The sequence below is a fragment of the Aythya fuligula genome, chromosome 5 (genome assembly GCF_009819795.1).
Source record: "Aythya fuligula isolate bAytFul2 chromosome 5, bAytFul2.pri, whole genome shotgun sequence".
NCBI classification, from domain to species: domain Eukaryota; kingdom Metazoa; phylum Chordata; class Aves; order Anseriformes; family Anatidae; genus Aythya; species Aythya fuligula.
This window is the reverse complement of record NC_045563.1, coordinates 36,886,873-36,902,597: the sequence shown is the minus strand read 5'-3', so window position 1 is coordinate 36,902,597 and position 15,725 is coordinate 36,886,873. Positions and strand designations below refer to the sequence as shown.

The window sequence follows — 15,725 nt, the reverse complement described above, 5'->3', positions numbered from 1 at the left end:
GACCTGTACTGGTGACATTTTCCTCTGAAAATAACATGTTGCTGCGCTAATGCCTGAATGCTGTAGTCTCATCAGAACGCATACATCGATAGGTCTGAGTCATGCTGGAGTAGCACCAGTGAAGCATCTTTTTCTAGCTTCACAGGAAACTTCTGCAGCTTAGAATGGAATTCAGCCTGGACAGTACCTAGTCAAACCAATTCAACTTCTACAAATTTCTATTTTATGGGACATGCTAGCGCAAAGGGTGCTGTGCTGGAACTGTTTGAGCAACATGGGCCAAGCTGGCCTGAGTCTGGCTAGACCGTAGGCTGGGCAGGGTACTTCAAGGTCTGTTTGTACCCACTGCTTGAGCAGCTTGATTCTGTAGGATGTTAGTCTCCTGCATGCCTCAAAAGCAGCGTGAAACAAAGCACAAACATGTTTTGATTGTAATTTTAACAAGTAGACAATAGGAAGGAAGGATTCAACGGAAAAGGAAATGGGAGGTAATGAACAGGGAGATGGCTTTCTGCAGAGGAGAATGCAGATAAGTAAATAATGTTTGTTGCAATACAGAACAGGGAACTATCAGAATGCTTCAAACAGAGAAGTGATGTGGTCAGAGTAATGGTCTACATAAACAGCCTTGGGTTGTGGTTTCAGGGTTGCTAATTCTAAACCTGTATGCAACCAGATCTCCCACTGCTACTGAAATAATCTGGATCAGGTATGGCCATGCTGTCACATTACTCTCACATTAGCTTGTGCCCATGCTACAGAGTTTTTGTTCTCCCTCTGGAAGGACTGACAATACCTGATCTGTTTTTAATGTCTGCTTGTACAAAATTATCCCATCAACATTTTGTTCTGACCAAATTTGAATTGGCAGAATGAGTTAAAATTGCATTAGTGGTTTCCATTTGATGGTTGTGGCATGTTTGATCATTAAAAGGAGGACTACAGTCAGCTTCCCTGTATTGTCAGTTCATGGCATTCACAGCAGTTAAAGGCTGTGGGGTTATGAGCCGCGTTGGTCAGTGCTGGAGGGAAAGGTGTTGGGGCAGTCTGGGTATGGAAGCAAAAGACCTAAGCAAGGGATCCAAGAATGGATCAAAGGACTTTGTCTAAAAGATGCCTCATAGCAGAAGCCTAAATTTAGACATACCCTGGGCGCTTGTGTCTACAGAGAGGTCTCAGTCAGAACTGATAGTTGACATGGAAGCTTGAATGGCAGGTAGACCAGCGATGTTATCCATAGATATGCACAAAGAAGATGAGAGGACTTTTAGGAAAGAGAAAGAGCCATGTTCCAGCTTCGCTGAGCTTTAGCTTCCTGCTAGTCATCATCCACAGAAAAGAGAAGGCTATGATTTGAGTTTGGATAGAGGGAGATCGCTCTGGGGAAAGGAGCAGATCTGTAAATCATCAGCACAGAGATGGTAGTTGTATTTGTATTTCAGATGAGATAACTCAGAGATAACGTGGGAGGATAAAAGCAGGAGGCCAAGGATACAGCTCTGTGACACAGCATGAGGAGAATCTGCCAAAGAACACTTGGAAGAAAGGCCTAAATAGTAAAGGAGAAGACTTCAAGTGAAGCATGGTTGATTGTGTCAAGTCAAAGACAATGAGGTTTAAATACATTTTTCTGAGCACTGCTGAGCCTTTGAATGGCTTCGGTTGATCCAAAGTGGAAATAGAAAAGAGATTTGGACACCAATGCTCAGATATCTATGGGGTTAGTCTACAGGTGCAACAGAGACAGGGCAGCCATTAGAGAAGGAGGGGGGTCTGGGTCAAGGCTTTTATTTATTTATAACACGCTTGATTTTTTTGAGAAATAGAAGGAAAAGGAGGGTGAGCCAAGAAGATGATATCATTTTTCAGCCATGTCTTTTTTTTTTTTTTTTTCCCTTAATAACTCCTCTTGTGCAGTTTATTCCCTCTAGTGGAAATTAGGTGGCTTCTGGGCTTTTCTCCTTTTGCTTATTCATTTCACAGACCAGAAAGGTGGGGAGAATGAGTGCTGTTCTCTCAAATGTCACCCCTTGAGGCTGTTCAGCTAAAGATGTAGCTTGAACACGCAGCTGAGCTGATCTAATGACTTGTAGCTGCTGAAAGGAGGCTTTATTCTTCTTGGCTATGTGTTCCGTCCCTTTCTTTGTGCTGCTGCTGCTGCTCATTGGGCCTGTTTGTCTAACATTTTACTGATTTCATTTGGTTCATGGAGGTGTCCCAATGGATGCCCAAATTAGCACAGGCCAGTCAGGAGGGTGCAGCTGGGAGCAGGATTTTGGGAGATGGGGGTTGTCACCTTTTAAGCAAGCATGAACTGTGGGGCCAACTTACTGTGTCTTCTGGAACTCAACCACTGAGGTAAGTTTAGCAGCCCTTCAAGAAACAAAAATGTGAAATTCCTCTCTATTCCTACATACACAATGAAAGAGTTGGCAATTAATGGAGAAATATGTTGGTGATGATTAATGGTAATACAGCTCATCCTCATGGGATCAATCTGGCAGCTCACACCTCTGAGGGCTGTTGTTTCAGATTCTTTGCAAAACCTGCAAACTCTGGCAGATCCCTTCACTGAGGGAGTTGCAGCTGATTCATCTTTTGGCTTGGGATGTAGTTTCACTGAGATCTGGCTCTGTGGTGAGCCACTCCAAGGAGTTAAACCAGGAGAAAACTATTTTTTGCTGTGTTAGCTTTCTGCTCACTAAATTCCTTAAATCAGGCTGGCACCAATGTTCGCAGAAGGAAGGCAGTAGAAGGAAGACTACAGGTAGGAGGAAGCAGAATTGTTTTTTCAGTAGGAGCTAAACCTTCCATCCACCTTGTTACAGCGTGAAACTCCACCTTTAGGATGTGGCTTCACAGTTGATTTCAAATTGATCTCATTATGACTTTTTGACAAAAGAAGTCGTCCTACTACCTCCCTGTACCAGCCCTGTTTAAAAAAAAAATTAAAAAAAAAAAATCCTGCTCGAAATGACTGGTTTGAAGATGTAGTCATGGGGTTACCAGCATTGACACAAGGAAGATAAATCACATTAGGAGCTGAAATGTGAGTTTGGCTTTCTTATGTAGCTTGGGATGGGGCCCCAAATGCAGGGTTATTAATGAGCTAGTGGGGACTCCACGCAGCTCCCTGCTCATTGTCTGCTCGCAGCAATTTAGGTCTTGACTGGAGCCTCTCTCCTTTGATATTCCACTATCATTGATTTTCCTTTGAACACTGAGTCATTTACTCTAGTCTTCTCCCTGTTAAAGGATGAGCTAATGGGATTATAAAAATATTTTTTTCTGTGATCAGCAGAACAAGTGAAGCCTGGTTTCCTATGGACTTGTCCTGATGTGGCACCGCTGTGTGGATTCTCTGATGTATATTAAGCAGTGTCTGCACATGCTTGATATTTTATCAGTGGCAGTTTTATTAGGGTCTGTTTCATTGACTCAGCTTTGCATTTCACAGAAGTCACCTTTGAAAGCTCTATCTCTTTGTACAAATTTAGATGGAATTGGGCAATGGCTTAAACGTGCCTTTTTTTTGGCAAGGAAAGGCAGGAAGAAAGGGGACCCACAGGCAGAAACGCCAACAGACAGTGTAATTGCATAAGCCTTCTTTCCTTAGGAAATCAGGCTAAAAATGAGTCTTCTGACATCGATCTCTGCAGAGATCTCAGATCAGGTTACAGAGAGACAAAGAAAAGTAAATTTTGCTGTTTACCATGTAAAGGCTTCAGTTACCTGCTGCAACAGATTTCTCGTAAGTAAGGCTAAGCCAGCAGTTGGTGTTTGCTCACTTGGTTACCTTCTCATCTTTGGCAATGTCCCCATCAGGCTTTGGGAACTTTTTTTTTTTTTTTTTTTTTTCCAGAGTGCACTCATGCATCAGTTGCTTTCATTTATTTTTAATTTAACCTTTACACTTGAATAAATGGATATGTAGGTAGTAAGACAAGCTGTTAAAGAGACTTGTGGTTTACAGGACTCGGTGTCAGTGATAGCATGAAAAACAAAGGCTTTAGGTGCAGCCAAGGATACAATCTTGTTATTATTGAAAAGCAAGGCTTGGGCATTACATTATGTCATATTTTCTCTGTACTGTGTAATAAGTGCTAGGATATTTTATTTTCCCTCTCTTTACACAAAAGTCCTATTACCTTAGAAACTGAAATAAACACTTTGTAAAAGGGAAGACTGGCCTGTTTCACGTTGGCCTGTCTTCACTGGCCTGTTTCTGGGTGGATGTCAGTTTATTACAAATGGATGCGGATATGAATAAACTTTGCAGATTTGTTCAGATTTGGTCACTATTCTGAGCTTGAGTCTCTGACAGAGTGCTTAAAGATGCACTGCCTGCACCCAACAGGGTGGCTGGACCTTGAAGTGCAGTCACAGAGGCTTCTCGGGACTTGGGTATGTGGTCTCTGAAATAAGTCTGTAGTGACCCCAAATGTTATTTTTTCTTCTCCCTTTGGATTAGTTTACAGGTGGATCAGTTGCCTGAATGCCCCTGTCATTAAGGAAATGCTAGTGCTGGAGCAAGGGAGCAGGGAGCAAGCAGTCAGTCGGGTTTAACGGGAACTGTGGTAAAATCCAAGCAGTGCTCCAGGTCTGTACTTGGTTACAATGACCATGTAACACAAAGCATTGTACAATTCGGGGGAGGCAGGGGAATGAAGCGAGGGAAGGAGAACATCTCCATCTGGCTGTGGGAACTCGCAGGTAGAGCCAGGCCACCCCAGCTTTTTCTCCTGTGCACACCCTGCGTTGTGTGATGAGCTCAGAGCCGTAGCCTCCTGCCCTGTGACGTGCATTTCAGCTGTCAGCTGGGTCTGGGGCATTGGATCTGGGATGGAAGGAGAAGCTGTGGCCCGGGTATGGCTGTGAGGAAGGAGCACCTCTTCTTGTAGGGGAGAGCGAACAGGAACAAGAGGTGTGTTGCTACAGCGTGCAAAGTTGCACTGCTCTGTAAAGCCCGGGGGGTTAATATCAAAGTGGATAAAAATTTATTTGGTGCAGAGCAAGATTGAGGGTCTTTACAGAGAAAAAAAAAAAAAAAAAAGAAAGATACAGGAGCTGTTACTAAAGCATTTGTGTGTTCAAAACAGACCACTCAATGGAAAACAAACTTTTCCCAACTTGATCCCATCGCCTGTGAGACCTGACGTCTCGCTGCCCTGGGCTGAGCCCCGCTCCTTAGGGTGAGCTGTTGGCTGCTGGAGCTGTAGGGGATGGATGGGTCATCCTGCTGAAACCCTGCTCCTCTGGGAGCACCCTGCGGGCGATCTGCCTGCTCAATGCCAGCTCTCCTGGGGAGCCCTTCCTCCCCGCTGTGACAATTACGCTACAAGTGGCCAAGTTAACACCAAAAACATCCATTTTGGAGGCGGCAGCGCCCGGTGCCGGGCTGGAGGCCGGCCCGCCGCCCGCCCCGCCTCAGCGGCCCTACAAGATGGCGGCGCCCAGGGGCCGCCGGCTCCTGAGGGGCTGGCTCGGAGCCCGCCGCCCGCCGCCGAGCCCCCGCAGGTAGCGGCGGGGCTGCCCGGTGCGGGGACGGCTGAGACCGAGGCTTGGAGGCCGGGGCCGGCCCGTGGAGCTGCCACCTCTCTGCTTTCTCCTCGCAGGCCGCGATAAAGCGCCGAGCGGGTGAAGGGAAGGGATAAGGATGCCCAGGCAGGCGGCGGTGACGGTGGCTGTGGCGACCCTGCTGGGTGTGGCGGTGGGGGGCCTGGCGCTGTGGAGGGCAGCGCGGCGCCGCAGGGGGACAGCGAGCTGCGGGCAGCCGCGAGGGGACGCGGGCAGGGGGCTGGGAGATGAGGCGCTGCTGAAGGCTGAGGATGAGGGTGAGGAGGTGCCTGCCTTCGGCACGCCGCCCGCCTCGTCCCGGGCACAGAGGAGCCCCGGTGCGGACATCGTGGTCGTCTCCGAGCAGGAGGAGTGGGAGCGGGTCGAGCCCCTGCTGAAGAAGGAGCTGGAGCAGCGGCCGGTGCTTGGGATCGACTGTGAGTGGGTGAGTGATCGCAGGGCCTCGCCGCCAGGTTGCAAAGCGCAGCAGGGAATCATCGAGGGAGGAGCTGTGCCTCTGCTGGAATGGGCACGGCTCGGCTGGCTATCGAAACCGTGATTATCTATCGTGACACCAGGGAATTATCCACTAGTTTTGATTGTGCTCACGTTTAAGTCTGCTGGCTGTAAATTTTTAGTTCAATACTTGCATTTGTTTGCTGAACTTCTGTGATAAATCTAGTTCTAAACGTGCAGTGATAACATGGCTAAATAGCACCATACGTTTTATATAGTATCTCTTTTCACGTAGTTTACTAAAATAGTTCAGATTTACAATATTTTAAGTCCATCTGTGTACCAAAGAGTTTCTTCAAATTAATAAACCAGAAGAGGAGGATAATGCTGATAAGAAGATAGACCTCTGTGGGCATACCAGAAAGCAGTATTCATCTGCTGCTTGTATGTTTGCCTGTGTGAGCTCTTGGAACAGACTTTGAGTCATTTATGAAGCTTGTCTTCACCATCATTTTGGCTGGAAGTTTATTCACCCCACATTCATTAGTACAAGCCGCAGTTAAGCAGTGTGCTATAAACACTTTTGTAGTGCTGACGTGGATTAAGGAATGTGTCTGCTTGCTTCTGCCAGCCCAGCTGTGAGGGGCAAGGGTGAAAGGAGGACAATTTCTCTTGTGAGGTTGTAGCAAGAAGTAATTGTGGGACAGTAATACTGTGAAACAAATCACATAATTTGTGCAGGAAAAGCTTTCAATTGCATAGTCTGATAAGTATTTCCTGTCTTTGGTGGGCTGTTTTACAATTTGGTCCAGTTGCAGTACTGCTAGTAACCCAGCTGTGATTTTTACCTTTATTTCAGGTATCTGTGGAGGGAAAAGCAAATCCTGTATCCCTTCTACAAATGGCTTCTTCCAGTGGCTTCTGTGTCCTCATCCGGTTGCCCAGGCTTGTTGCCAGTGGACAGACTATCCCAAAGACCCTGTTGGACATCATGGCAGATAGTGCTGTGTTGAAAGTAGGGGTGGGATGCTGGGAAGATGCTTGCAAGTTACTTCAGGACTATGGTCTTCCAGTCAAAGGGAGCGTGGATCTCCGATATTTAGCCATGAGACAGCGGTAAGTGTCTGAAGACAGAGGCAGCTCTGTTTCTAGTACACCATTTGAGTTTGAAATATTAAAAAGTAATTTGTGTGTGCTGGATGATGTCAGGCAGGTAGGTTTGGTGTTCTTGGGATGGGACACTTTCTTTAGAGCATGGGCAGGCTTGTATTCTGTGGCCTTAAAGGAAATGAAATCATGAATGCTAATTGTGTTAGTTTGTCTTCTCATGTAATACTTGTAAGGGCTTTTCTGAGTATCTTGCCTTGTCTTGTAAGAAGTCCAGGCACAGTGATACAAGATGGTCAGAGAGCTCACAATGTAAACAGATGCTTGAAGACACTGCCTGAAACTATGGGGTAAAAGTGTGAGTGGCACTTAAGTGGAACTGTTAAATTACAGGATTTCTTGAAAAATTGCTAAAAAAACCCAACTAGCTCCAATTTTCTGTTCTAATATCAGTGTTTCCTATTATAGGTTACAGTTGTGATGCTATTTTATCATCCTCTGTTCTTTCTTTAAAAAAAAAAAAAAAAGTTTTACTTGGGAATGTTCTTCATATTCAGTCAATGTGCATTGTTAGTGACGTGGGGCATGGATTTGGTGACCTGATGGTGCCTTTTTAGCACTGAGGATGGATTCTTCTTGAGTCATTCCTGGCTCTCATGCTCCTCAGAAAATGTCTCCAGGCTTGTTTATTAAGTGGCTGATGAATCCCTAGGGCAGACAGTCCTTCACTCTATGACAGACCTCTCTATTTCAGAAGCAGGTAGTTCAGAGCCAGATACTTCAGTCTGAGATGTTACCAGCTCCCAGCCTTGCCTGTTTTGCATATTGCAGACACTAGGTAATTACCAAATCTAGGTCGGACATTTTAGTGGAGAGGAGGGTGAGGGCCTGTATGCTGCTTGAGTGGGAGTCGTGCATCGAGTGCGTTGTGTTCTGGCAGAACCAGGTTGTGTGAGGCTGTCTAAATTTGCATGAGTGTTTAGTTTCATTTTTAATATGCCTCTTTTGCTTTCTTTGTTAAAACTGAAGGAAGGATCTACTTCACAACTGCCTTAGCCTTAAGTCCTTAGCTGAAAAAGTCCTGAACTGCCCACTTGACAAGTCTCCTCATATGCGTTGCAGCAACTGGGAGGCAGAAGAACTGACACAACATCAGGTGTGTCTTCCACTTCAACTCTGTGTTTTGGGAAGAAAAGCAAACTTCTTATTAGAGGAGAGGCATTGTAACAGGGAGATCGTGTCCTTCTTTGAGTTCTGCTTCAATAGCTTCTGTGTGACTATGATATGAAGCCCATTTTAGCCTCTGCCTGAGTTTCCCTCCTTTTCCATGAAGACAATTTTCTGTCATTCTCTCTGGATTCTTGACCCTTGTTTTCCTTTAATCCTGGAAGATCTGTAAGGCCAGATCCCTTGAACCAGCGGTTTGTGCACCCAAAGCCGCACTCGTTTGTTTTCTTTCCTCCAATTTATAGCAGTCAGTGCAATATCAGATAAAGACCCTGGAAACCTTGTTCACCATCTTTAGCCTATCATGGTTTCCCTAATTGCTTGTGTTCTTTAGTCATGCTGCAGATGTCTACAAAATCAGTGACCAGTAGAGGGAGTGACAGGATAAATAATCACATTGGACGGTAGTAGGCATTGTGCCAAAAGGGAACAAGGGAAAACAAATCCAGCTTCTGGCTTTACTGAATCTAGTGTTAAAGACTGATGGTGTTTGGGGGAGTGTTTGCTGCTTGCCAGTATCCCAGTGTCTGTGCTTTTCTGCAGGTACTGTATGCTGCTAGGGATGCCCAGATCTCAGTGGCTCTGTTCCTCCATTTGCTGGGATTTGCCTGCCTCCCTGCTGTATCTGACGGTGAAAACTCTGCTGCTACTTGGGAAAAAGTACTGAGCAAATGCCAGGGCTTGGTGGATATCCCATTTAGAGGGAGGAGGAGTGGCAGCGCAGGAGAGAAGAGTGGAGAGGCACGCTCCCCTCAGAAAATAAAGAATCGGAAATCTTCTGCGAATGTCCAGTCCTCTGGCAGTCAGCAAGTGAGAGATCCTCGGAGGCAGAAGCGAAAGCCTCTGGGTGTGGGATATTCTGCAAGGTAAGTTTGTGAGCAAATTTTACTCCTTGCACCACAGGTGAAAAAACTGTGATTGATACTTCCTGCTCTATTTATTAAACAAAGAGGACAATAAGAGCTGAGAAGGGACACAGCACCAAACAGTCATGAGAGCCAGATCCTATTTCTGTTTTCCCAGTTCTTCTGTATTGGAAGTGACAGGGGAACTCGGGTCTGTACTACATAATAGATTGAGGGGAGGTCTTCAGTTTTTACCTTCCCTTACAATATGGAGGCCTTAGCTCAGGAGCAGAGGCCCAGCAGGAGCCAGCTGGCTGTCTGGGTGGCGTTTCCAAACAGCTGAACCCTGTCTCCTCCAGGGACAAGGGGGCAGCTGCACAGAGATTGTCCTGTGAGCAGGATCTGCCTCGTGAGCTGGTTCGTACTGTGCTGTTCCAGGTCACTGTGGTCACAGAGATGTCGGGGGACAGCAGACCTGAAAGCTACCAGTACCAGGGGTGAGAGGGATTATGTGAGATGCCAGGGAGCACAGGGAGAACCATCTGTAGCAGCATCAAAGCACTGCGCTTCTCCTTATGCCAGGGAGGGAGGAGGGAATGGCTCTACTTTGCCCTTGCAGAGGCAACTGTTGCTGGATTCAGGATCCCCAGCCAGCAGGCTCTTCTGTGGGACAAATGCTAAATTATTATGGCCTGTTGCTATTGTGAGTTCAGTTGTTTTTAGATTAAACAAGTAGGAGTGATCTCTTTAAGCTCAGCGTAGTGGGAAACACAGAGACCTAGTATATTTGTTTACATTAGGGTGCACTCTAATAAAATCAATCACATGGATGTAGGAACTTGAACACCCTCCTGCCCCACCTTCACCTTTACTTGGGAAGAAAAAGATTCATTTTGGTATTTTTCTCCTCTTTTTTGGCAGTGGAGTTTACAGGATTGGCAGTAGAGTCCTTTGTATTGTAGTCAATAACATAGATTTCACTAGCAATCATTAACAATACTGTATTGTACACAAAAAGTCCCTTCAGATATATATACTTAAATTTGGAGCCTGTCATACAAAACAGAAGGACTATACTTTATGGGAGGATTAAAATTTAAACACAATTGAATTCCAAACTAAACTGATATCTCCCTATGGTTGCTTGGTTATTAATTTATTGTTTTTAACCATGCTTGATTTCATGAGAGATTTGTAGACCTGCTGTTTCTTGCAGTATCTCCAGCAGTCCAGTTCGGGTAAGGCTGGATGTGATTTCAGAAGTCCTTTTCTATTTTCCTTTCTGTAAGCATGCTTGAATGTTTATTAATTTAGAGTTGGGAAGCACTCATTATGATGGTGATTGAGCTCAACTGCTGATGTTTGGTGGGAAGAGATCTCCTGTATCATTATAACTTTTTTTTACTCCCACACACCCCCGCTGACATCAGGAGAGACCATTTTGTTAGATTACATGGCCTGTGAATCAGTCTTTCTAACTTGTAGAGCTCTGCTGAGTGAATGCTCAGTGAATTGAACGAATACTGAGTGAATTTCCAGTACTCCAATGGTTGTTTTTTTTCCTAATGTTGCTCTTGGATGAATGAAATAATTGCTGTTAACACTAAGTTTTAGAAAAATCATCTTCATAAATCATTACAACATGGGCTTAGGTAGCTGGTAGCAGATTCCTGAAATGGCTTTGTCTACAGGCTGATAACACTCCTTCAGCTTGCTTGGAGCTCATCTTTGTTCTTGACTTTTCATCTATTTTTTTCTAATGTAATTTTTTTTTTTTTTTTTTTTTTTGGAAAACCGTTGTCATTAGTGGTATCTCTTGAAAACTGGGATTCAGAGTTAGCACTTCTATTGGCATTAGGAGAGCAAAGATACCTTACAGTCAGTTCATGAACCTCAGATACATTTTTAGATGTTCTGCTTCCCTCAGCAGCAGCCTGTGCAGTGCTCAGCAGCATAAACTATGTCTTTAAGGGCTCCTCTCCCTCCTGTGATTTGGATGAGGTTGCAGGAGTTGCAGTGTGGAACACATCACTGTAGAGAGCTGTTTTTCTGGCATGTTATTATAGTTTTTGCAATGTTATCCTTGTTTCACAGAAAATCTCCACTGTATGACAACTGCTTCCTGCACGCACCAGATGGACAGCCCCTCTGCACCTGCGATCGCAAGAAGGCTCAGTGGTATCTGGACAAGGGGATCGGAGGTGAGCACACTAACTTCCCTGTTGATATTTAAAATACAGCATTTTTTTCATGTTTCTTTGATAACTGGGCATGCTTTTTTTGCTATCCTTTCTTACTGAAAATTCTGTTAGGATGTCTCCCTTGTTTTAGCATCATTATCCTCGCTTTCAAATACAACATTGTCTTGAATATTCTCTGCTTGCCTGTACTCTTTCAGACCTAGTTAGCACAGACCCGTTCGTTGTGAAGCTGCGGTTTGAGCCTTCAGGACGTCCCGAGTCTCAAGTCGATTATTATCTGACAGTCAAAGAGAACCTGTGTGTTGTGTGTGGCAAACGGGAGTCCTACATCCGGTGAGTTGCTTAGTGGGGTAAGAAAAAGTTGTATCTAATTTAAAAACAAAAATAACAACAAGACTGAAGTCTGCATCTAGTTCAGCATCCAGAAGCGTGGTTAGTGGGCTGAAATATGTGTGTTCACATCCGAGAAGGTCTGTCGCTGTTTGAATACTCTGGTCACGTGTATCTGGGTAAGTTTGACATTGACCAGGTCAGCCTTTCCTCTTACAGAGGGTGGAGGAATTGGTCCTTGGGTAGAACGTTGTGTTGCTGGTTGAATTACAGGGGGCAGTAGTAGCAAACACATACTGTTCTGATGGCATTCTCTTCTGAAAATAAATATGCTATGCCTTCTGGTACTTAATCCTTATATTTTTGGAAGGCTTAGGTGAGCCTGAACTTTATGAGGTCACAAAAGGTGAGCTTTTTGACTTTGCTGCTGTTTAAGTAGCAGGTGTGCTTCTTAAAAAAGAGAAATGTAGAAAACCTGGAGAGAGAAGTACAGGTGAGGGATTTCTGAAACTTCTGTGGTGCACTGAGAATCCTGGCACTGCTGATGTTTGTTTTCCTGCACTTTTATTATTAGTTGTACTTTTGTGGGCCAGGAAGAGGAGAAATCAGGGAGTAGCAGCTCCAGGCAGGTATAATGAGCTGGCTGATTTGTCTTCCCCAGGAAGAACATTGTTCCTCACGAATACCGAAGACACTTCCCCATCCAGATGAAGGACCACAACTCCCATGACGTGCTACTTCTCTGCACGTCCTGCCACGCCGTCTCCAATTACTACGACAACCACCTCAAGCAGCAGCTGGCTGAGGAGTTTGGTGCTCCCATTGGCTCCGAGGAGGGAGTGCGCATGCTGGAGGACCCTCTGCGCAGGCAGGTGCGCTCAGGGGCCCGAGCTCTGCTGAATGCAGACAGCCTGCCTGATCCCCGAAGGGCAGAACTTCTGCAAGGCATCAAGGACTTCTTCAACACAGAAGCGGTGACCCCGGAGATGCTCCAGGAAGCAGCTGCTCTGGAAACCAGGTATAAGAAGCCCAGCAGTAGATGTAACATTTTAGTTGTTTATGTGAGCATGTAAATTCAACAAAAGGGCGTCTGCTCACACAACCTTGGGTAAATATTTATGGAGCAAAACAAAATAAAATCCATCAGCATTTGCAGAGCTGAGGATCACACATGCTGGCTTTTTACCACTAAGCTTTTTAATGAAAATAAGACCTATTGCTGGTTTCCTTGGGATATGATTGTACCTTTCATAAAATCATGGTGTAAAGTTAAGGAATATCTGAATTTGAGACTAGTAGCAGTTGATCTGCACAGGCAAAAAGAGCCCCTAAAACCACAACTTTATCGCCTGCATAAGCCTGCAGAGTGTGGATTTATAGTACTCATACACTTAACTAGAAAGCAGAGAAAGAAGGTAATTGTGCTGTATCCTAAGGCTCTAAATAGACAGTCATACCCTGAACTTCTTATTGTGCACTTGTTTATCCTCTTTTCCCCTCATGCTGGTAGTGGTCTGTGGGTTGCAGCACTTGTTTTCCTCTCTTCATTTCTCTTCCAGCAATCTCCTTCTGTTCTTGCTCATCCCTCTTCTCCTTTACTATTTGCTGCTTCCTTTTGAAGGATGGATCGGGGAGGGAGACTGAAGGACAATCATATCAGAAGTCTCCTGTCTTTAAGCCTCCCCAAATACCTGTTCTTAACTAGTATCTGATCTTTGTCTGCATGAAGACAGTATTTTCTCCTTGTTAAACTTTTTGTTTGTGATGTGCCTATGTAACATCTCAGTGCCTATCCAGGCAGGGAATCCAATGGCAGGGTCAGAGCTCTGGAATATCGTGTGGTTCTTGCCTTGAGAAGTCGGCAGTCTGTCTCCTGAGGAGCTTGTAATGGGCCTTGAGAGCTTTATTTAGTATTGTTATAAAAGAATTCACTCAACTCATTTCAAAGATGCCAGCTTTCCGGTGTAGCTGTGTTCCAGAAAGCAGCCTGGCCTTGAAGCAAGCCTTAGAAGTTTCTCTCCCAGCTCCCCTCCTGGTTAGCTTACACCATGTGGCTGTAATTAAACCGCACAACTGAAATCATCTTCAGTGCCTTGCTGTTTCCTGCAGACAGGTCAGGAGTCTGACAGTGGGCTTGTGTGAAAATGAACTCTGCTTTTGTCCTGGCAGGATCTGCAATGAGAGCTACATGCCGCACGGACTGAAGGTGGTGCAGTGCTTTGCCAAAGGAGGCCTGCGCTCCCTGATGCAGTTGGAGAGACGCTGGCGGCAGCACTTCTTGGACAGCATGCAGCCCAAATACCTCCCAGAGCAGTGGTCAGTGGACCATAACCACACAAAGCTGATCCGAAAGTACGGGGAGGATCTTCAGATCGAGCTGTCATGAAAGTCACTTCCTGGACTCTAGATAGGATCTAATGGACATACGTAACCGAAGGTGGAAGGACTGTTTTTATTTCTGTTTCTCCACTAACACCTGAGCCTGGGTTTGTGAACAGGCAGCAGTGGGTCTGCCAGATTTGGCATTTATAAGGAGCTAAATCCATTGACTTGAATTTTATCAGGTGGTTTGGAATCTTTAATCCTAGACTCACTGATTAGTTCAGTGCAAGAGCGATATACTAAGGGAATTATCCTTCTCTAGTTGACTATTGGGAGTTATTTTCTACCCCCGGGATGTCTGGTGCCTCCAGGCCATCTCTTTTAGCACAGAGCACAATATGTACACGTTTCCAGGTTTTCTGAGAGATGTATATATACACCTTGGCTGCACCTCAAGAATCTCCTGATAAAAATCTTTTTTTGCTTTCAGTGCAGTTGTACTCACATGAGTTCTTCTCAGAGAAGACTACCCACTAGAGAGATTCCTTATTTGGAAGTAGCAAATAATTTACCTTTATTTTTATTTTTCTTTTCAGATTCTGAGCTGTATCAGCATTCCCGATAGGCCTCACTGTCCTGGTGCTTGAGGAGAAGATTGGCATTGTGGCAGTGCCCATGTCAAGTTTTTAAACAGCTTCCAGCAGCTCAGAGTCTGTTTAGAAATAAATAAATAAATAGAGATTTACCAATTCTACTTGTTTATCCTGAGTAGCTCTCAGCAGGTACCTTTTCACATCAGAGTGAAATGCAGCCAGGTGTCTTAAAAGGGATGAGAAGAAACAAATGTTATTAAAAACCAGCATTTTTTAAGAGGTCAGATCATGTGTGGCAGGAAACTGGAAAATCTGGTGTTCTGTTCCTGGATTTGACTTGTGTGGTGGTGAGCAGGTCATACTCTCTCCATGCCTGTCTCTAAAATGGGACTAATAATACTTACCTATCTCACAAGGGTGTTGTGAGGATTAATTAATCAAGATTTTTGTAAAATGCTTTAAAAACATGAGCCAGTGTGTGCTAATTATTATTGTTGTTTTTAAAATTGTGCTGCTGTCTTGACTTTTCATAAATAGACATGCTTTTTGCCTGGTGTTAGACCCTAGCTAAAATACAACTTTTTAAAAGTACATATCCATTTCTGTGAAATCACTTTTGATGATTTTGATTGCATGAGATGATTGTGCTTCTCCTGAATGAAACTATGCTCAACTTCTATAAGCCTCTGCGGAGAAGTTTTGGTAAGACTCTTACCGTGCTTCACGCTGCTGCGTATAGCACAGTTGACCCATATTTCGTAATAACCTTTGGGCAGAATGCCATTGGGCTTGCTGTGATTGTGGTGGAAAGTCTCCTCTATCAGATTATTTGAGAAATTTCCCAGGCCAGGGGTTGAAAAACGCATTTGTAGCAGAGCCTGTTTGAGATGCGTAGGAGCCATGGAGAAATTGTGCGTTAATGTCATCCCAGAGGAGCTGCAGAAGCAGTCCGATCAAAAGGAATCAAAGGTTTGTGTTAAATAGTACTTATCACTGAGCCACAAACAAGACCATTTTCATTATAAGGGCAATTTTATGTCTTTCTTGCACCATTGACAGGTCTTGACAAAAACTGATGAAGCCGATGT

At 44.8% G+C, this 15,725-nt stretch overlaps 1 protein-coding gene across 1 annotated transcript; it reads left to right on the top strand.

Annotated features, from left to right (window-relative positions):
- The first annotated feature begins 5,448 nt into the window (after positions 1 to 5,448).
- Positions 5,449 to 15,228, top strand: EXD2 (exonuclease 3'-5' domain containing 2). Its single transcript, XM_032189296.1, has 8 exons — positions 5,449 to 6,001; positions 6,872 to 7,128; positions 8,149 to 8,275; positions 8,890 to 9,212; positions 11,286 to 11,392; positions 11,590 to 11,725; positions 12,384 to 12,740; positions 13,892 to 15,228. Exons 1-8 carry the CDS (start codon positions 5,657 to 5,659, stop codon positions 14,106 to 14,108), a joined length of 1,869 nt encoding a protein of 622 aa, XP_032045187.1. The 5' UTR covers positions 5,449 to 5,656; the 3' UTR covers positions 14,109 to 15,228.
- The last annotated feature ends 497 nt before the right edge of the window (positions 15,229 to 15,725 follow it).